This window comes from Henckelia pumila, chromosome 2, assembly GCF_033568475.1.
Source record: "Henckelia pumila isolate YLH828 chromosome 2, ASM3356847v2, whole genome shotgun sequence".
NCBI classification, from domain to species: Eukaryota; Viridiplantae; Streptophyta; class Magnoliopsida; order Lamiales; family Gesneriaceae; genus Henckelia; species Henckelia pumila.
The window spans coordinates 83,194,129-83,216,742 of NC_133121.1; the positions used below are offsets into that span (position 1 = coordinate 83,194,129).

General features: G+C 35.2%; 1 protein-coding gene across 3 annotated transcripts; it reads right to left on the reverse strand.

The window, feature by feature from the left end:
* Nucleotides 1-677: 677 nt before the first annotated feature.
* Nucleotides 678-20,921, reverse strand: LOC140883148 (protein NUCLEOLAR FACTOR 1-like). 3 transcript variants are annotated; one of them, XM_073289503.1, is made up of 6 exons: nucleotides 20,807-20,921; nucleotides 20,292-20,361; nucleotides 19,871-20,071; nucleotides 19,680-19,768; nucleotides 13,087-13,151; nucleotides 678-1,438 (listed from the first exon to the last, which is right to left on the reverse strand). In XM_073289503.1, exons 3-6 carry the CDS (start codon nucleotides 19,916-19,918, stop codon nucleotides 1,416-1,418), a joined length of 225 nt encoding a protein of 74 aa, XP_073145604.1. In that variant the 5' UTR covers nucleotides 19,919-20,071; nucleotides 20,292-20,361; nucleotides 20,807-20,921; the 3' UTR covers nucleotides 678-1,415. The 3 variants fall into 3 exon arrangements, 1 of the variants encoding a protein (XP_073145604.1); XR_012150328.1 differs by lacking the exons at nucleotides 19,680-19,768; nucleotides 19,871-20,071; nucleotides 20,292-20,361; nucleotides 20,807-20,921 and adding an exon at nucleotides 13,421-13,695; XR_012150327.1 differs by lacking the exons at nucleotides 678-1,438; nucleotides 19,680-19,768; nucleotides 19,871-20,071; nucleotides 20,292-20,361; nucleotides 20,807-20,921 and adding an exon at nucleotides 13,421-13,695 and having other exon boundaries at nucleotides 10,139-13,151.
* Between the last annotated feature and the right edge of the window lie 1,693 nt (nucleotides 20,922-22,614).

Consider the following 22,614-nt stretch of genomic DNA (forward strand, 5'->3'; position numbering starts at 1 on the left):
GAGGTAATTTGATGTTTTATATCAAGGAGGACCACATCTGGAAGCATATCTGGTCAGTTGAAGATGCTGTTAAGGTGGATAAAAAAGAACAAAGATTTTGTTTATGAATATCATCCTCTAGGTAACAAGGAATCACCGAGATAAAGGCTCCACATCCACTGGAAGCACTAAGTGAATTAACAAAAATAGAAAAGTCACTTACTGAGATAATCATGTCAGCTTTGCTAGCTTGAACACCATTTACATGCCTCACAAATGACGAGCCAGCCACACATAAAAACCTACAGAGATATAACAAGTAAAAATATAATGAATAAAGTTAGCAAAATGAATGTTTTATCAATACCATTTCAGAAAAAACCATATCTTGTGACAATATCATGTTCTATTGTCCTACCTGAGATATGAACACAACTCCTCATGATCATTAAGCAAATAATTAGCTAATCATCAGTAATTAAAAAAAAATACCACAATTTCAAGGCAAAGAGGGAGCGGATAGTGAAGAACAAAAACTTTCCAGGAAAAAACCATCAAAATCAGTCATCCCGAAAATAGGCCCGATAATATGAAATAGAGTGCTGGTCACTTAAAGTAAAACTTCAGTACTTAATTAACATATCAATTTTTTAAACCATGGTTCAAAGCGTAAATAACATATCAATTTTTTACAAACTCATCTCAAAAGTGAAACTTCAGTACTTAATTATTTTCAACCCAAATCCCATCACAGTCTTCACGAATGCATGGTTCATTGTCATCTGCAACATCAACATCCATTGGTGCTAACCCTCTGCTAGAAGACTGATAATGCATTGCAGTTTCTTCCAAATCTTCACCCTTTGTGTATTCAAAGTACTCCCTACTTGGAATCGCAAGTACAACACTCCATAAATGATCTTCAGGATCTTCAATGTAAAAAACTTGCTTCGCTTGGTTCGCTAAAATAAATGAATCAGATTTGTATCCAATTCTATGGAGGTTTACCAACATGAATCCAAGATCATCTACCTTGATACCATTACTATTCTCCACCCAATTACCATTTAAAAATACGGCACGTCAAAGCTTACTACTAACATTTAAATAGGATGGGGAAATGTGAGTTACTATAAACAAATTACTTACATAAAATACATTTGAAAATAATCGAGAAATCCTCACAACAATATGAAACTGAAATGAAAATTTAAAATTTTAAACATTTGAAGTACTCAAAAATAATCATTTAAGATACTGACAATGAAAATACTAAAAATCTGGATCTTTAAAGACTTAACATAAAATAGTTTAACAACATAATAATAATAATAAACATATGAAAATATTTTTCTTTCAAAACATTAGAGCTTCTGATCTGTCGTGTCATGCAATTTCTTCGCCTCATGGACTCTTCAGCCGTGCCACCAAAGCTTTTAAGTCGAATCTGCTAATCCAACTGCACCATTCAAGTATAGTGAGTCTAATGATTCAGCAAGATTAAAAACGTGCATATTGATAACGTAATAGCTTCAAAATACTTTAAACTTAAAATGACTTGAACATACATAACATGATACCTTGAACTTGAAAAATTTTAACATAAACATCATGGAACTTTAAACTTAAAATCTTGAACATGAACTTCAAAACTCTTAAAAGATGCAAGGAACTTAAACATAGACATCAACTTACTTAACTTTAAATCTTGAAAGTAGACTTCATGCATTTCCTCAAAACTTTACCATTTCATTCTTAAATAAACATTTACACTAACATCTAATGAAAATCATGCAACTTGGACAAACATCAAACCATGAACATAACATAAAAACTTATGATTTTGGGGTGATGAATTATGTGAAATTGTGGCAACCATTATAATGGGCACATTCATAGTTCCTGTTGATCAACAAGCATTTTTTTTCTTTTCTGAGGCCATTTTCGAGATCATCTCGGAGTACCTAACCCGTACATTGAGCCATATGGCATTATGCCTCGTAACATTCGTTCATTCATTTTTGGAGGCCACTCCAGAGCTCATCCCGGAGTACCTAACCCGTACATTGAGCCATATTTGGAAAGGTCCCTCCGGAGCTCAAATCGGAGTACCAGTCCCGTATTGCCACCACAAAGACACATAAAACATCAAAATGTTTTCGTACATCAACATATCATATCTTCATACTTCATCATAACATCATTCATTCATGCTTCATCATCTTATCATTTCATCATAACATTCATTTCATTATGAAGCATCATCATACTATCGTAATTTCCTTCATAAACTTTCATTCATGAACATAAAACTTTACTCAATGACTTAATGCATGTATTAGATGATTGAAAATCATACTTGCATATTGAACATAGGTTTCATGAATGAAACTTAGGCATTTACATGCATACATAACAAACATAACCGATTCAAGTGAGTCGTTCTTTTTGTTCTTGATTTAAAACTTGAAACTTTTTGCATAGAAAATCTTAAATAAATTTTAGAAGCCTTAAAAGATCATAACCATGAATTTAGGACACAAAAATCAAAACATAAGAAAAATAATTCGAAGCTCCAGTGCTCCGGCACTGAAAGAGCAGCGCTGGGGCGCTATACTTGCGCATTGGCAGCTCTGCTGCACTGCAGTTGCTATGCATTCACACTGATATTTCGAGTTTTGGCACAAAGAATTTGGAAACGCAGTAAACATAAAAGTTTTATCCCTTGATTTGGGATTTCTAATTCCGAAAACCACACCTTAATTAGATATTTCAGTAAAACGTTATACTCATTCTCCAAAGATTGGTCAGTGCACAAAAATCAAATCAATCAATACACTTCGGGGAACTTTTGGCCAAACTTTCAAAATGATTTGGACAAGACTCAAAACATTAAAGTTGTAGATATATGAGATAGATTTCAAATAAAATTGGCCTCATCTCATTTGGATTAGTACACCAGTCGTGATCATAAAAATTGTAACGGGTGTTACTAATCCGGTGCCACCAAACACAACTTCAACACTTCAAACTTCAAACTCCAAACATAAAATTCTTTTTATCCAAAATCATAACTACATAAATCATAAAAACTCATTTTCTTTCAATTAAACATCAATTTCCCACCTTTAAAACTTCCAATAACATCATAATCTTCAAAAGATTCATTACTTTCAACCCATCTATCAAAAACTTGTCAAGAACGACCACGCATCACAATTTCAACAATTCATAACTTGATACTCGTAATTTCATTCTTCTTCAAAATCATAAACCATTAAAACATGCACATCAACATACACCTTCATATTAAAATAATTATAATCTTGAATGAGTTTCAAAACCTTAAAATACTTGTTGAAAAACTTGCCTTGATGAAGATGGAGTCGATCCGGATTCTTGGCAACGAGCTAACCATGAAAAGGAACGAGATTGGAAGCTTAACTTGCAAATATCTTCAAGGAACCGAAGGAAGAAGAAGAAGAAGAAGAAGAAGAAGAAGAAGAAAAAGAAGAAAAGAGGAATGGAAAGGGAGGTAACCTTGAGAATGAAGGAAGGAAATTCAAGGGAATAAGGGTGTAATGAGGTGGGGAGATGGTGGTTGCATGGGGTAGTGTTTTCTAAATACATAACGTGTACTGACCACTTAAAACGAAGTCTAACTGACACGCCTTAAACCAAGCTATAAAATTTATACTCTCGACTCTTACGTTATAAACCATATGAATATTATACTTAAAACACTCGTAAAAATATTCTCTATCATTTCGAGAGTAGGTTAGCTTTGTCCCGTGAGTTCGGAATCAAACTCGACCTGAAACCATAAACTCAATCAAAATCGTTAAATAATATAGACACAATTCATGAAATCATATGCATAATCATAACTTAAAACAATTTAAGAATATAAAACCATTTAGTCAAGAATACTCTTTTAAATCATGAATAATAAAATGAAATAAATTAAAAATCATTTAACACAACACATGAAATCATTTAATTAAGAATAACTATTAAATCATGGTTAAATAAAATAAAATAACTTAAAACTCATTTAAAATTCATTTAATAAATCATGAATAGATTTATGGATTTTTCGGGTATTACATGAATGATATATTCTTGATTATTGATGATTAGATTATTAGAACCAAGATCCTCACAACTTCCCTCAGATCCTTAATCTGAGGTTTATTAAAAGGTTTGGGGATTTTCCCATACGCGTAGCATTCAGCGGAGTTGTGACCCGCATGACAACAATCAATACAATATTTTGGGAGATTTTCATAGATAACTCGTTGTTCCAAAATTCTGCCTCCCATGCCAATATAAATTTCAGAGTGTAATTCCTGCAGTAGATCGACTTCAATGCAAACCCGACCCATCATTAATCGCTCTGCCTTTGATGTAAGCTCATCCATCTTCAGCAATTTTCCAACCAGGTTTGCGACAGAGTATAGGTGATGTTTATCAAACAGAGAAATATGAAGATCGGGGAAACGAACCCAAATAGGTGCAATAGAGCTTTCCTTTTGATAGTCGAACAAAGGCGTCCATTTGAACACTCGAAGAAGATGGCCCTGAAGGAACCATCTACCCGTACCCCAGAAATGAGTCATGTCTTCTTCAAATTTGAAGTCAATAAATAAGAAATCTGGTCGCAAGAATTTTACAGAGTAATGAGCAGCAAAACCAACACCAGCAAACGCTTGAATGGTTCTCTCTTTTGTAGGCCAGCCACCAAAAAATTTTCCAATGAGAGCGAAAGGGTGAGCTTTGCTCATATCGACCAATTCCTCATCGGAGAAAAATATTTCGGTGCATTTTTATACATAACCTTTTGTTTCACTGGGAGTTGAAAGTCTTCTCCACTTAGGAAACTCTTCTTCAACGTTCTTGGAGAGGATGACATGAACGCATCCATGTAAGATCCCTTACCATCGTCTGGTGGTTCAGGATCTAGCCCCGCCAATCCACTGATAGGGAAATGCTCAATCCTAGGGTTTCCTCCAACCATAGAGAAAGAATTTTTCAATATAGTATATATGTATGTCCTAGTTTCATGAACATGAATTGTTTTTGCAATATTTTGATTATGAACTAAATTTTTAGAGTCTAGAGGTCGGACGGAACCTGATGTAGACACGATTATGAATTTGTGATTTTATTGAACTTAATTCCCTTAGATTAATTGTTTTTTTATAGATTTGAGTGTCTTTTTAATTACTTGATCAATAATTAAATTGTAATATTTATTTGAAATCCGGCACTCGGGAGAGGGGATTTTGAATAGGACCAATAGAATTTATACTGTTAATTGTTTATATAGCTCGGAAGAGTATATAATTTTAACAGAGCCTTAAAAAGAACATTGTTTTACACATATATCACTGCAATTAGATTCTTAATAGGGATACTGAAATTGAACTGTAGTTGACAAATATTATTTGTTGCTCGAGAGAGGGAAATGATACACTTAAGTGTTTTTTGCTATTCATTGAATGGAATTCATGAAAATAAATTAATTATGAGTGATTGTTGTTGAAATCAGGTGAAATCTAAACCTCTAGACCATTATTCCTCTAATTGATATTTCTTTGAAAATTGTGTGCGTGCTATTAAAATCTTTTGCTTATTTTTATTTTTTTGCAAATCTTCTGATTATTGATTTTCTAAATAAAATTAGGACTATTATAATTACAAAAACTGAATATTTTCACTTTACTCCTCATGGGATCGACACTCTATTTATCACTATATTAAAACTTGACACCGTGTGCTTGCGAGCATAAAATTCGCAACATGTTTTTTGATTTGATAAGTGAAATATATGCATTTAATTTATATATGAGTTGAATTGGATTTTGTGATGTATCGAGTTGATTGAATGCGTATTAGTTGTTATTTTCGTGAGTTGCAAGGATTGGAGTAAAAGTAGATAGAAGAAACGGAAAAAGAAATTATGGAGCAGCAATTTCAGAAATTTACTGGGAATTTTTTATACATCCAAATCCAATCTTCACTGTTCATAATAAATTTTATGATGTTTTGAAGCTGCTGTCAAAATTTCAGCTCCATCCGACGAATAGATTGTGAGATATAATTTTTTTGAAATTTGTCGCGCGATGCAGAATTTCAGACCCGAGAGCTGTGCGCGGGCGCGCCGTCTGAGCAATTTTGAAGAAAATGAGGTCAGAATCATATGTGCGGGCGCCCCTCTTCTCAAGCTCGCCCGCGCCATCGCGAAAGTCAGCTTTTTTAGTTTTTTGGGAAGTAAACTTGTGGATCTTCTTGGGCTTTTATTTATTAAATTTGGAGCACATATAAAAGGAACTTTCAAGAGAACACAAGAGGGAGAATCCACCGCACAACACAAGAGAAATTAAGAGAGCTTAAACGTAAGATTTGGAGGAGAAAATCTGGGCAAAACTTGAAGAACATCAATCAACAAATACGAATATCGATCGATCGGGCACGAATGACCGATTACGAATTTGTTTTCTTTCTTTTGAATTTATATTATTGATTTGATGTCTAGTTTCATGAACATAAATTGTTTTTGCAATATTTTGATTATGAACTAAATTTTTAGAGTTTAGTGGTCGGACGGAACCTGGTGTAGACACGATTATGAATTTTTGATTTTATTGAATTTAATTCCCTAAGATTATTTTTTTTTTTTTAGATTTGAATGTCTTTTCAATTTCTTGATCAATAATTAAATTTTAATATTTATTTGAAATCCTACACTTGGGAGAGGGGATTTTGAATAGGACCAATAGAATTTGCATTGTTAATTGTTTATATAGCTCGGGAGAGTATATAATTTTAACAGCTAGAGCCTTAAAAAGAACATTTTTTTACACATATATCACTGCAATTAGATTTTTAATAGGGATATTGGAATTGAACTATAGTTGATAAATATTATTTGTTGCTTGGGAGAGGGAAATAATACACTTAAGTGTTCTTGGCTATTAATTGAATGAAATTCATGAAAATAAATTAATTAGGAGTGATTGTTGTTGAAATCAGGTGAAATTTAAACCTCTAGACCATTTTTTCTCTGATTGATTTTTTCTGAAAATTGTGTGCGTGCTATTAAAATCCTTTGCTTATTTTTATTTTTCTCAAATCTTCTGATTATTGATTTTCTAAATAAAATTAGGACTACTATAATTACAAGCACTGAATATTTTTACTGTACTCATCGTGGGATCGACACTCTATTTATCACTATAATAAAACTTTACATCGTGCGCTTGCGAGCGTAAATTTTACAACAAGTTTTTGGCGCCGTTTTTGGGGACTAAAGTTTATTTGATTTACACTGAATTGTTACTAATTGATTTTAATTCTGATTTAGAGCAAATTTTATTTTGTTTATTTCCTATTTTGATCCCACTTCTTTCCGTGTATGCAGTTTATGCTCAAGAGCCAAAGCTTCAATTCATTACTCTTTGATCCAGAAATCGAAAATACTGCAAAAGCTTTGAGAAAATCCAAGAGAGAAGAATTGCGAAGAATGGCTGAAAATCATAATAACAAAAATTAAGGGGATGCAACTGTCCCAGTATCGATCAGGCATCTCTTTCGGCCAGTTATCAATACAAATTATTCAGGAATTGCAAGACAGACCATAACTGCAAACAATTTCGAGTTAAAGCCCGCACTGATAAATATGGTATAACAAAATCAATTTTGAGGATTAGCAGCTGAAGATCCTAATCTACATCTGCGAACATTTCTGGAGATCGCTCATACCATAAAAATTCATGGTGTTTCTGAAGACATCATCCGGTTGAGATTGTTCCCTTTCTCTCTTAGGGACAATGCAAGAAGTTGGCTGCAATCTCTACCTCTGGAAAGCATCACAACATGGGAAGACATGTCTTCCAAGTTTCTGACAAAAAAATTCCCGCCAGCTAACTCAATTAAAAATTAAGATCACCACCTTTCGTCAACAGGACTCAGAGCAGCTATTTGAGGCATGAGAGCGCTTCAAGGAATTGCTGCGGCGATGCCCAACTCACAATTTTAAAGATTGGGAGCAAATTGAGTTATTCTACAATGGGTTGAATGGGCCAACAAGGATTTCAGTGGATGTTGCAGCTGGTGGATCTGTTTTCTCTAAGTACCCATAGGATGCATACGACATGCTCGAGCAGATGACTATGAATAGCTATCAATGTCCAAGTGAGAGATTACAAGTCAAAAAAAATGCTGGAATTCACGAGGTGGACGCATTCTCCTCATTGTCCGCCCAAATGGCCGCTATTTCTTCACAGCTCGCAACAATGAACAAGGGAAACCAAATGGTCGAGACTGCATTAGTTGCTACGGGAATGAATTCTATTGAATTTGGAGGAATCGTGGAGCAAGCTCAATATGCCAATAATAGAAATTTCAGAAATTTTAGAGGTAACCCTCTCCCTAACCATTATCATCCTGGACTGCGGAACCATGAGAATTTTTCCTACGCTAACAACAAGAATGTGTTAAATCCTCCACCGGGATTCAACACTCAAATAGGAGAAGGAAAGCCTCCCTTAGAAGACTTGGTGAGCCATTTCATCGCTGAATCTTCTAAGAGGATGGACAGGAGTGAATCACGCATTGACAACATTGAAACACACTTGACCAATATGGGTGCCACTATGTAATCTATTGAAGTGCAAATTGGTCAACTTGAAAGTGCCATAAATAATCAACAGAGAGGAAATTTTCCTAGCAACACTGAAACAAATCCCAAGGATCACTGCAATGCTGTTATGCTTAGAAAAGTTAAAAACGTTGGTCAAGCCACCAAAGAGTTGAGACCGGAAGAGAATGATGTGATAGCGGAGACACCAAGTGAGCAGTCAAGAAGAGATCTCAAGAAACAAATCCTAGACACTGAGTGAAATATCGGATATTCTTAAGGCTCACATGTCGTTTCCTCAGGGTTCCCGAAAAGGGGATTGGATGCTCAGTTTTCCAAGTTCTTGGAAGTTTTCAAGAAAATTCATATCAATATCCCTTTTGCTGAAGCTTTAGAGATCAAGTTATGCCAAGTTTATAAAAGAGATTTTAACTAAGAAGAAGAAATTGGCTGAGCTTGATAATGTGGCATTAACTGAGGAATGCAACGGTATTATTCAAATTAAGCTTTCACAAAATCTTAAGGATCCAGGTAGTTTTATGAACCCATGTGCTATAGGAGGTCAGTTTGTGGGAACGCACTGTGTGATCTTGGGGCGAGTGTCTAATGCCTATATCTGTCTATAAGAAACTTGGTTTGACTGAGATGAAACCAAGCAGAATAATGTTGCAGTTGGCAGATAGATTGGTCAAGTCTCCATGTGTCTTGGTGGAAGATGTACTAGTAAAGATGGACAAGTTGATACTTCCTGCAGATTTCTTTGTTCTTGACATTGAAGAAGATCATCATGTTCCTATCATTTTGGGACGACCTTTCTTAGCCACTGGAGAAGCAAAGATCAATGTGAAGAAAGGTGAATTGACTATGCAAATTGAAGATGAACAGGTCACCTTCAATGTTTTTGAAGAGGGAATCCACTCAAAGAAAGAGAAAGAGGGCCAAAAATTGAGACAAGATGGAATAGCTGAAAATTGTTACAAACTTGAGGTGATTGTAGAGCCCTACATAAATGAAGAGGATTGTAAAGAAATCAAGAAGAGAGATCAAAACATGAATGTTTGGAGGGTCAAAGAGAAGAAAAAATCCTTCAACAAAGTGGCAGTGACGGGCTAACACTGGCGTATAATCAGGCTGATGAATATAAACAAAGTGCTTCTTGGGAGGCAACCCAAGCATTATATCCTTTTATTAATTATTTTTTATGTAGACTTTATTTTAGTAATTTTTTTTTACTTTATATTTGAATTTGCATGCCTGATCATTATTCCATTGAGATGTTCCTTATTTGTGAGTTCTAGTTGAGTGTTGAAGCCAAGTATTGAAATTCCACCACACCTCCTATGATGATGAAGAGAGCAATGACTACTGATGGTCATCAACAGAGGTATGTGCAATCCTCTGTTCTTTTTGCTAATTTGTTCATTGAGGACAATGCACAGTTTTAAGTTTTTTTTTTTTTTGGGGGGGGGGGGGGGGGGGGGGGGTTTCTGTTATTTTTAATTGCTAGTTGTTGTTTGCTTATACTCCTGCTGAAAAAAAAGTTATGATTTTGATTTTTGTTGTGTTCAAGTCGTGGACGATGTGATTGTTGTAGCCAATGATGAAAAAAATGAACTGAGCGGATGAATATAGTCGTGTTCTCAATTTTTCTGAGTTTTTCACAAATTGATGCACATAAAGCCAAGACATCTTCCATTCTTGATGCTTAGAGAACATTTGTGTAAACTTGGTGATTCTAAATATATAAAGAAATTCTAAATACTCTGTGGTTTTCGCTCGAACCTGAGTTAGATTTTCACGAACACAAATATGATTTAGGAGTTTTTGAATCAATTGAGCCTTCATGTGAGCCTTTTTAGCCACTCTATAATCATGGGAAGTACAAACAAAATGAGTAGCTAAAAAGTACAAAGAAAAATTTGTAATGGCGAAGAAACTAAGGTGAGGGGAGGCCTTGAAGAAAAAAAGATTGAAATTCTAATCTAAATACAAGGCTAAAGAAGGAGATTGTATGTAGTAGAAGGAATTCGGATGCAAAATCTTCCAGATAATATTTTTCGCTACTCGTACTTCCCGCTCCAAAGCATAAAAAGACAATTTAATCCAATCCCTTCGCTATAATCCTGATTCTTTGATTATTCCTGATATATTCTTGGATATTTGTTTTTCATGCCAACTCTGTTTGACCCAATATTGACCTAAAAAGTCCTTTTAATATTTGTGACTAAGGTGAGGGGAGGCCTTGAAGAAAAAAAATATTGAAATTCTAATCTAAATACAAGGCTAAAGAAGGAGATTGTATGTAGTAGAAGGAATTCGGATGCAAAATCTGCCAGATAATATTTTTCGCTACTCGTACTTCCCGCTCCAAAGCATTAAAAGACAATTTAATCCAATCCCTTCGCTATAATCCCGATTCTTTGATTATTCCTGATATATTCTTGGATATTTGTTTTTCATGCCAACTCTGTTTGACCCAATGTTGACCTAAAAAGTCCTTTTAATATGTGTGAGTAAATATTGAACTTAGTGGATTGTGATTTGAAACGTGAGTTGCGAAATTTAGGAGTTTATAAAGTTCTCCAATAAGCATGGATCTATCTGGGTGTTAGATGGGTTAAATGAGATTGGAAAATCCACACACACACGAAAAACTCTTGAGCATGTTGTGGTGAACAAGAAATTATCACTGAGGCTTGACACAATCACAAGATTTCACGACTTTAGTTCGTTTATTGTTTTGATTTATTGTTCTTATTTTTTATTTTATTCTATATTGCTCGGGACTAAAAATAATTCTAAATTTGGGGGGATTTAATAAGTGCAATTTATTGCACTTCTATTGTATATATTTAACTTGGATTTGTTGCTTCTTGGGCGGTATTATGTGTTTTGTGTTGTTTTTGTCATATGTAGGAGGCAAGAAAATTATGATGTGATTATGGAGCATAAAAAGACCAAATATGGTGGTGGAAAGAGCAACAAAGGAGAAGAGAAAATCTGGAGAAAATTGGGGCAGCACTACAAGTGCACCCACTCAGAAAAACAGTGCCCTTGCACCATCTGTGCGAGCTTTGCAAATAAAACGCAAAGTTACAGAACTAATGCACAACTTTGACAAGTTATAGGACCAAAAAAGCAAACATCACAACTTAGAGGACTATCGTGACAGCTAGCACTCGTGGACCACAAAAAATATGCAGATAAAGATAGTGGATGTCTGCTCCCAAACAAGATATTATCAAAGCAGACAAATTTTAAAATCATCCCAGTCAAATGTATATGCATGCATCAATAATTATAACATAAATGCTTCACGAGGAAAAGAGCATACCTTTCCCTGGTAGTTGAAACAATTATGATGGAACAGGGCACTTATAAGTTCTGCCAAAGTGACAGATAAGGAAGGTGCAACAAAGTGGTCATTTCTGGTAATATCTTATAGAAGCCAACAGATAAAGTGGAAAACTAACGTTCCGAGATTTGCATTGAAAATAAACTATATTTAAATCATAGTTGTTGAAAATAAACTATATTTGAATCATATGTACCAAGCTCAGCCTTTCACCCTGACAAGAGCGAAGGCTTAGCCCCTAGATGAAGAGCTCACCTTAACTGTGACACTCCATTTTTGGTGTGGTTTACAGGCACAAGGTGCGTTCATGAGTATATGTAAAATGTATAAATAATACATACAAGGTGAAATGCAAGAGAATATCTATTCATTTCCACTACCAAATTAATCTATAATTATTTTATTCTTATTTAATAGTTTGTAAGGTGTATACTTGATAATACATGTGAAATTTTCTCAAGATATTTAAATCCTATTGAGCGCCTCACTTTGATAAAGCATGTCAATTGGTATGTGTTTTGGACCTAGGTTTCACAAACCATGTGCCGTAGTCTACCTTGCGCTTCTAACAAACATGGCTTAAACGATTAAAAAAAAGTAAAAGGAAGGAAGATCGGAGAAAACAACTACAGGTGAATTGAAACTAATTGATTGATCAAATTGTCTTGTAGAATTCTAGGCTCCATTTGGACAAGCATTTATAAAACGTTTTTATTATTAAAAAAATTTTTAAAAAAAATGTGTAAAATGTTTTAAAAGTTATTTCAAGAATAAACGTGTTTGGGCAACTACTGTATAAAAATATTTTAACATTTCAAAAGTAACGTGTTTTAATTTTCATTATTGTCTTTCATTCTAAAAACATCTAAAAACACCTCTTATTGGTTTTTTGAAAATTATATTTGGAGAACACTTTTTAAAAAATGTTTTTCAAAAATGTTTTACAAAAATCATATCCAAATAAATATTTAAGTGTTTTCACTTATAAAACACTAAAAACGTTTTTAAAGTAAATGTCCAAACAGAACAATGTGTTAGAATTTTCCAGGTGTGTCCAAGTCGGTTAGCAATCTATTTTGAAACAATAAAACTAAATTTATGAATTGAATACCTGGGTTTATGTGAGAAGACAAAATTATTGTCTGCCGATAGAAGTGTGCTTGCCCATCTAGATACCTGAGAAAACAACAAATCATCAAGAAATATCTTAAGAAGGAATAAATAAATAGCAACGAGAGTCTCATCCACACCCCATAACCATTTTATTACCTATGTTATTTTGGTAAAAAAACTACATGCACTTAAGAAACCAACATTTCCTGGTGCATAACCAAGGTTTGCAACATTGCAATGAGACATGACAATCGGTGAAGAAACATCCATTAACCGAAGTTTAATATCTCAAAAAACAAATAAAAGAATGCAGTCCAAGAGTTCCAAATTACCGAATAACAGAGTGTTGGTCCCAGGTACGGCATCACGAGATAGAAACTATAGAAATTGAAGAATAAAATAGACACCAAGATTTACGTGGAAAACCCCCAAAAATATTAGGGTAAAAACCACGGGCAAGATCAAAAGATTCCACTATAATATTTGGAGAATTACAACCTCTCTCTGTGTTTCAAAAGAGACACTCACTCTCTTATACAGGAAAAAACCTATCTCACAAATATATATAAAAATATTTAGGAGAAAGAAGAAACTCAAGCTCGGATGATTTTCCTGAGAATGGGATGATCTGAATGAAGGGAAGAGGCACGTATATATAGGAAGATTTCCTCCGGGTGAACCCACGTAACAAAATTCACATTGAATTTCCTACACTGCACGTGGTTCTCTTTTCAAAGTTTTCAGCCCACTTTCATTGAATAATTAATTCCCATCAATGAAAACATGTCTTGACTTTTCAAAGGCCATACTTGCCAACATTTCTCCCACTTGGAGATTTGATTGAGAATCAAACACATCTCCACACTTCCTTTCAATCTTGCCTTTCCCTGCTGCTTACGTTTCTGCTAGGCCACTTGAGTATCTACACCACTCAAATTTCTCTGTGTTCACTGGCTTTGTCATAATATCAGCAATGTTATCCTTCGTATGGATTTTCTGCATATCCACACTTCCTTCCTCTACTACCTCTCGTACAAAGTGAAATTGAACTCCAATGTGTTTAGTCCTGGAATGAAAGGCTGGATTCCTTGCAATGTGCAAGGCACTCTGACTGTCACAAAACAGAGGAATTTTCTCTTGTTTGTGTCCAAGCTCCTCCAATAGCCTTTTAATCCATATTTCTTCCTTGCAAGCTTGAGTAGCTGCCATGTATTCTGCCTCCGTTGTAGATAATGCCACAACTGTTTGCAGTTTTGAAACCCAGCTGACTGCACCTCCTGCAACTGTAAACACATAACCAGTAGTAGATTTTCTTTTATCTGGATCACCTGCATAATCTGAATCCACATAGCCCTTGAGTGTAAAATCTAATCCTCCAAAACATAATGCAGCATCCGAGGTATCCTTAATGTATCTAAGGATTCTCTTAACCGTGCTCCAATGCTCTTGTCCATGATTCGCCATATACCGACTGACTGCTCCCACTGCTTGTGCAATGTCTGGTCTTGTACAAATCATGGCGAACATTAAACTCCCCACTGCTGATGCATACGGTACTCGAGACATCTACATCCTCTTTGCTTCACTGCTAGGACACATCTCAGAAGATAACTTGAAGTTAATAGGAAGAGGGGTTGAAACTGGCTTACTATCTTGCATGTTGAAGCGCTGCAAAACTTTCTTCAAATAATTTTTCTAGGAAAGCCAAATCTTCCTATTGCTTCTGTCTCGATGAACTTGCATCCCTAGAATCTTGTTTGCTGGTCCCAAGTCCTTCATATCAAATTCCCTAGCCAACTGTGGCTTCAATTCTTGGACCCGATCTTTGTTGGGGCCTGCTACCAACATGTCGTCCACGTACAACAACAAAATGATATAATCATCATCACCAGACCTCTTGAAATACGCACAAGGGTCTGCACTGAGTCTGTTGTACCCAAGGCTCATGATATAGGAATCAAATCTCTTGTACCAACACCTCGGCGCCTGTTTGAGACCGTACAGAGATTTGTTCAACCTGCAAACCAAGTTCTCTTTGCCTTTTTCTGCAAAAAACCTTCTGGCTGGAGCTTATAAATTTATTCTTCAAGATCGCCATGAAGAAATGTTGTTTTCACATCTAGCTGTTCCAGATGTAGGTCAAACACCGCACACAATGCCAATACTACTCTGACTGTTGAAAGTCGAACCACAGGAGAAAATATCTCATTGAAGTCAATACCTTCTTTCTGAGCGTACCCTTTGACAACCAATCTTGCACGATACCACTCCACTTGGTTATTGCCATCACGCTTGATCTTATAGACCCATCTGTTACCGATAGCTTTCCTCCCTCGTGGTAGTGTAACAAGATCCCAAGTTTTGTTCCTGTCCAATGCTTTCAATTCTTCCTGCATTGCTGTCATCCATAAGGATACATCCGAGCTTTGAGTAGCCTCATGGAAACTCGATGGCTCACCATCCTCTGTTAATAGACAATATGCAATGCTGCTTTCAGTGACATAATCTGAAAGCCAACCTGGTGGTCTTCTCTCTCGAGTTGACTGTCTCACTTTGGAAACCTCTGACTCAACTGGTTCTTGTTCCTCGTGCTCCGGTACTGCTTCACAAGAAACTTGGTCTTCGTCTGTATTATTTTCCATCGGAATGATAGTAGTTTTTGAATTCAGTGTGCCTTTGTCTCCCTTCAATTTATCTTCCTCGAAGATAACATCTCTGCTGATGATAAGCTTGTGGCCAGTAGGATCCCACAAGTGAAACCCCTTAACTCCATCAGCATAGCCCAAGAAGATACACTTTTTGGATTTGGAATCCAACTTCGATCTTTCTTGTTCATTTTACAACACGTACACCGGACTTCCAAATGTATGTAACCGAGAATAATCAGCTGGCTTGCCAGTACACATCTCCATCGGAGTCTTCAAATCAATCGCCACTGAAGGAGAACGATTGATGATATAAGAAGCGGTTTTGACTGCTTCTGCCCAAAATGACTTGTCTAGACCCGCAGTACTCAACATGACCCTTGTTCTGTCCAACAAAGTTCTGTTCATCCGCTCCGCCACTCCATTCTGCTGAGGTTTGTACGCCGTCGTGAACTGTCTTTTGATGCCCTCATGCTGACAGAATTCATCAAATTCATCACTGGTATATTCTGCTCCATTGTTAGTCCTCAAACACTTGATTTTCTTGTCAGAATCAAGTTCAAACCGCACTTTGAAAACTTTGAAGACTTCAAAAACATCTGAATTTTTCTTGATTGGATACACCCAACATCTCCTAGAGAAATCATCAATAAACGAGACAAAATATCTCGCTCCTCCTAGGGATACCACCGGTGTTTGCCAAACATCAGAATGAATCAGCTCCAATATGCCTTTGCTTTTGGCAGTAGATGTGCCAAACTTCAATCTGTGTTGTTTACTGGTAACACAATGCTCACAAAAGGGTAGAGTCACTTTTGTAAGCCCTGGCAACAGCTTCCGTTCAGAGAGAATCTTCATTCCTCGTTCTGACATATGTCCAAGCTTTCTATGCCACAACACTATTGATTCTTCTCCCGAACCAATTGATGCAACAGCTAGTTCCGCCACTTTGTGTGTTTCCCCCAACAATACAACAGATTTGCAGCAACCTTTTCCGTCTTCATAACCACAAGCGCGCCTTTCACAATCTTCATGATCCCTTTCTCGATATGGGTTTTGCACCCAATATCATCCAATTGCTCCAAAAACAAAAGATTTTTTGTCAGGCCCTTCACATGTCGTACCTCCTGTATGGTGCGAATAGTGTCATCAAACATTTTGATTTTAATGGTACCGACCCCAGCGATTTCCAAGGCATGATCATTTCCCATGAATACAGATCCTCCCGAGACTGGTTCATACTGGTCGAACCATTCTCTCCTTGACGTCATGTGCCACGTCGCTCCTGAATCCATAATCCATGCATCACAAAATTTGTGTCTGCCTTCCGCAACTGTTGCTGCTTTGCTGAATAATATTTCACCACTTCCTGAAGTACTGGCCACATTTCCTTGAGATCCCTTCTCGATGCTCTTCGTACACTCTCTCTTGAAGTGCCCTTTACCGCCACATTTAAAGCAGTAAATATTCTTCTTCTTACTTTTTGACTTGGATCTACCATATCTGTGGCTCCCACTGGAGTCACGCTCCGTCAATATTCCTCTCGTCATCGATAAAGCCTCTGCTTGCTTCGACGTTGCCAACCTATCTTCCTTGCTCCTTCGACGACTCTCTTCACCAAGACCGCAGTTAAGACGTCGTCAAAATTTAAATTATCCGAAAGAACATTGTTGGTAACATTGATGATGAGCTGATCGTATGAATCTGGTAGACTTTGAAGTAGAAGCTCCGCATGTTCTTTTTCCTCTATTTTATGCCCCATAGACGTGAGCCGAAAAAATAGAGTATTCAATGTGTTGATATGGTCGGTCATCGATGAGGATTCCGCCATCCGAAGAGTATAAAGCTTTCTCTTTAGGAAAATTTTGTTGTGTAATGACTTGACCTCGTACAGTTTTGCCAAAGTATCCCAAATAAATTTTGCGCTTTTTATTTCAGATATACTTGACAAAACTTCATCCGCTATAGCCAAGTGCAAAAAGGCAACAGCATTGTGATTCATCTCATTCCACTTTTGATCGTCCGTGACGTCCGCCGGTCTATCTCCAATAGCTGCCAAGCAACGCTCTTTTGTTAGAATTGCTTGCACCTTCAATTTTCACAGCAAAAAATTGCTCCCGTTGAACTTTTCTATCTCGTATTTTGCCGTCATCTTGACTACAAGAATCCTGCCTTATAAAATCTTTAAAAAATCTTTTCTGATGAGGAAGATCAGTCAAAGCTGCAACCACAGAGCATACTCAGAATTTTAAGAAATTTTATGCCAAGCTTTGATACCACTTGTTGGTCCCAGGTGCGGCATCACGAGATATAAACTATAGAAATTGATGAATAAAATAAACACCAAGATTTACGTGGAAAACTCCCAAAAATATTAGGGTAAAAACCACGGGTAAGATCAAAAGATTTCACTATAATATTTGGAGAATTACAACCTCTCTCTGTGTTTCCAAAGAGACACTCTCTCTCTTATACAGGAGAAAACCTATCTCACGAATATATATAGAAATATTTAGGAGAAAGAAGAAACTCAAGCTCGGATGATTTGCCTGAGAATGGGATGATCTGAATGAAGGGGGAGTCTATGCTCCTCCGGGAGATATGCTCCCCCTATCTTCAAAACGTGACATGTGTCACTTATTTATATTATATATTAATTTTTTATTTTCTCTTTCTTCATTCACTCCTCCCATTCTTTTTTAGTTTTTTCTGTTCCTATTCCTCTTATTTATTCTTTATTTTCTTATTTTGCTTTTGCTTTTTTTTTTTTTATTAACTATTGTTTTTTATTTATTATTTACTCTTCCTTTTAACCATTTTATTCCTATAAAATTTGCCGTTCTCTTAAATTTTGATGAAAATAAAATATAAAATTTTATATGATACAATTTAAAGTTTATAAGGGATTTACAAAAAAAATATGTTTCATGCGAAATCATAAAAATAAAAATAATTAAATAAACTTGTTTCTTCCCTTCTTTCAATTTTAATAATTTTTCACACAAAAAAAAATTACAAGTTGATGATCAATATTAAATTCACTATTTCTTGAATTTGCATAGCCCAATATTTAATTTCACAAATAGTTTCAACGTGCAGTTCCTTTTTTCAGTTTTTTTTTGTAATTTTAAATATTTGATTTTAATATTTCATTTTCAACATAAGGTTACAAAAAAATATTTTGAAATTTAACAAATTGAAAGTAATTATAATGAAGCTTCGTTTGTGTGGATGATTACAAAATTTCTTAAAATAAATGCAACTTGTTGATAATTTTTACACTTTATCATATAAAGTTTAAGATATTAAGTTTCATAATCCAAAATTAAATTCCATGTATGTATACATTAATATTAACTATCGCAAAAAATATTAATATTAACCATTAAAATGACAGATAATATCAAATTTATAGAAATACACATGATTAAGAGAGAGTAAATGATAAATATATAAGTAATAAAGAATAAAATAAAAAAATAAAAGGATAAAATAAAAAATTGAAAATAAACAAAAGGAGGAGAGAACGATTAATTGCAAACAAAAAAAAACAAAGAATACAAAATTGATTAGGGGCACGTGACACTTTTTGGGTAACAAGGAAACATTTAAAAAAAACAGGAAAGAGAAATTTAAAAAAAAAAAAGAAAAGAAAAAGAAAAAGAGAAACAGAACCGGAATAAGTGTCAATCAAAAACAATGGGGAGCTCCTCACCAGGAGTAGCATAGAACAACCCTGAATGAAGGGAAGAGGCACGTATTTATAGAAATATTTCCTCCGTGGAACCCACGTAACAAAATTCACATTGAATTTCCTATACTGCACGTAGTTCTCTTTCCAAAGTTTTCAGCCCACTTTCATTGAATAATTAATTTCCATCAATGAAAACATGTTTTGACTTTTCAAAGGCCACACTTGCCAACAAAGAGCGGCTCAAAAGCATACCATGGTCTTATGCGCATAATGTCTGTTCCATGCTGTTTAGATGGTATTTTGTTCAATTTTTCAACAACAGTCTTCACATGGGACCAGTTCTGGAAAATTTTAAGATATATATGGATTCGAAAATAAAATCATCAGTGCAGTTCATCATGATAAATGGACCACAAATAGATTATCTATTATGCTTCACCCACCTGCATTAACATGACATCTGCGAGGTCAATGATTAAGATCTGTGACATAGAAGCATTCTCCACCAATCAGCATAAGACGGACATTAAATCATTCTGATAACCAAATTACAGTCACACATAGTTCGCAAATGATGGCACCACCTCTATAGAAGAAAGATAGTCAACATCTTTTTCTTTGTCACCTTCAGCCTCCACAATTTTCTGCAACAGAAAATTCAATAAATCAAAGTCAATCACATCCTATGCACTTACAAAAACCCAAACCAGAAAGCACTTGAAATTCAAAACATGCAAAACTTTAATTTTTAAACTGGTGCAGCTTTGAACATAGGTGATCAGCACTTTGAAAACTAATTCAACCGGTAAGATCAGATGAGCTCCAAATGGTCCATTAATAAAGTGTAAATAGGGAAAGGCTTACGGTGATCAAGCCCAGCGGAGAAGCAACAAGAATGTCCGATGTATAGAAATCAGCATACAGCTTTATACCCCTACAAATAGGATAAAATTGTAGTTAATTGTAGAGATGTACAAGCATAACTGAAGAATGCTAAGCACCTCAAAAAACAAGGTGTTTTCACATAAATGTTAGCCATCTTTCAAATATTAGTCAAATGTAGAATATAAGTAATGAGATGCAAAACTCATGAGCCTATCAACGGTGTAAGAAAAAATCATATCAATGATCAATGAATGTTAAAAAATTTTATCAACTCCTAGTATACAACGACTCGAATGACATCAGCAGTGCTCTATTTGTGACACCCATGCTGACTGGGGTAAGTGTGCGAACTTTGAAGAATGCATCTTAAACAAGTATAAAAATACTTTTCAATACAACAAGTTTAAGAGATAGAGCAGCTCTGTTATAAAGCTCTTGCAACTGCTACAAAACTTCGCTTCCATATGGAGAGTAGTTGACGTGAAGACTCTTACCTGTTGGTAAACTTACACCTATCATAAAGTGATCGTTGTTATTATCTCTACCAAGCAACGCTTCGAAATCAGAAGGTTTTGTGGACAATTTGGTTTTTGTATTTTCTGAGTCATCCTGATCATCCTTGTCCTTGGTTACTCTGGAACCAAACTCCTAAAAAAAGCGCTCGACATTTTCGACCTTATTCTGATGATACCAAAGAACCAAAACTGGTGACCACTAAATTAATTGCATAAAACTATATCATTGAACACTGAATGATAATCAAACTGATATCTCAACGAGAAATGTTAATAATTCTACCAAGCATAAAAATGGGGATTCTCTTGTAGAATAAAAAACAAATACAAATTAAAAGGCATGTGTCGTTTCAAAATTTTTTTTATAGAATATGTATCCACACTTCAGCCCAATAGGATGACATATTACATATGAAATTAATCCTAAAGCATAAGCAGCCAGCAAATAAACTCGTGATCAGTCAAAGAATGCCAAAAACAAAACTCTGATACAAAAGGCACTATTACAGAGAAACGTAAAGTGACCTCATTAAAATACTAAACCATAATGTGGTGCTGGTCTAATTCATCCAAATGCATCAAGTACATGACATTGAAGATGCTTAGACTGCTTTAAAAATATTAAGAAACCAACTCTCAAGTGTCAAATTAGTTATATTGGGCATGGCATTATTCTAATTATATAGAAAAATCAAAAGTGAGATAATCTTTAGTGTGTGCATCTCAATTTAAAAGTGTGATAAACATGACAAAGACAAACATTCATACATTCTCAAGCCCAAGTGACAAAGATGCCTTGGCATATTTAAATTTTAACTATCATTTAGCTCTAGAAAAATTGACAAAACTCCTGCTCCCTCCCCCTATCTCCCTGAATCAATAAGGTAGTGTTTCAGCTCTCCCAAACTCTACCTAAACATGAAACAATTTATACATAAGATGTATGGGGACTTAACGAGGGCATATACATGAACATCAAGTGGATTTTTTTTATGAAAGCTGGCGGGGTAATTAGTAAAGACTAAATGTATTATTTAAAGACTAAAGTTGACAAAAAGAAGAGGAAAACCAGGAAATACCTTTGGACGCGTAAACCCACGGTCGAGGTAAGCTTCTGTGTTAAGGTTTATTCCCTCCATATTTTCTTGATTCTTAGCCAATTTTCTATCATTTTTCGACATAAGATCTCTACTTCTAAAGATATGATTCAACTGCATAAACACGATAAGTTCAATTATCAGTGAACCATTGGCAAGTGAGTAAATGAAGAAAATCGGCCAACCAATGTAACAGATAACACAATGACAAAATGAAAACTCTTGTAACAAAAGGATTAACCACACTGAAACTGAGACTGCAAAAATATATGTGCATGTTCGAGTAAACCTGGAAAAAAAAAATCGGTTCGTGTACATACAGAATTCATCAGGTAAGCATCCATGGTATTTGAATCTTCCTCGGAACCTTTGAGGTAAAAAGGCTTCTTGTTGTGGTGCATTATATCACGATAGTTATTGCCTAGACAAAGCGAATAACACCATCAATAAAGTTAGTTACAAATAGATGTTATGTGTGCAGAGAAGTCATACAAGGAAATTGCCCAGTCCACTAATGCTATTCTCCTACTCTCCAAGCCATCCCACAAACAAGACAAGGGAAGCAAAAACTGTTAGAATTTTGGGACACTTATATAATTAAGTGAATGTGTATGGTCATCAATTATAATAAGTTAAAATTATGTGATCTATTTTTGAAACAAGAAATTTGACTTAAGGACATAACTATCA

Excerpts from the sequence above, each read along its gene's own strand:
- LOC140883148 (XM_073289503.1), bottom strand. The coding sequence starts at position 19,918 with ATGTCACAGATCTTAATCATTGACCTCGCAGATGTCATGTTAATGCAG. Across the intron at positions 19,769-19,870 it reads CAGATGTCATGTTAATGCAG|AACTGGTCCCATGTGAAGAC; the intron begins GTGGGTGAAGCA and ends AAAATTTTCCAG. Across the intron at positions 1,439-13,086 it reads GTCTTCTCACATAAACCCAG|TTGGATTAGCAGATTCGACT; the intron begins GTATTCAATTCA and ends TGAATGGTGCAG.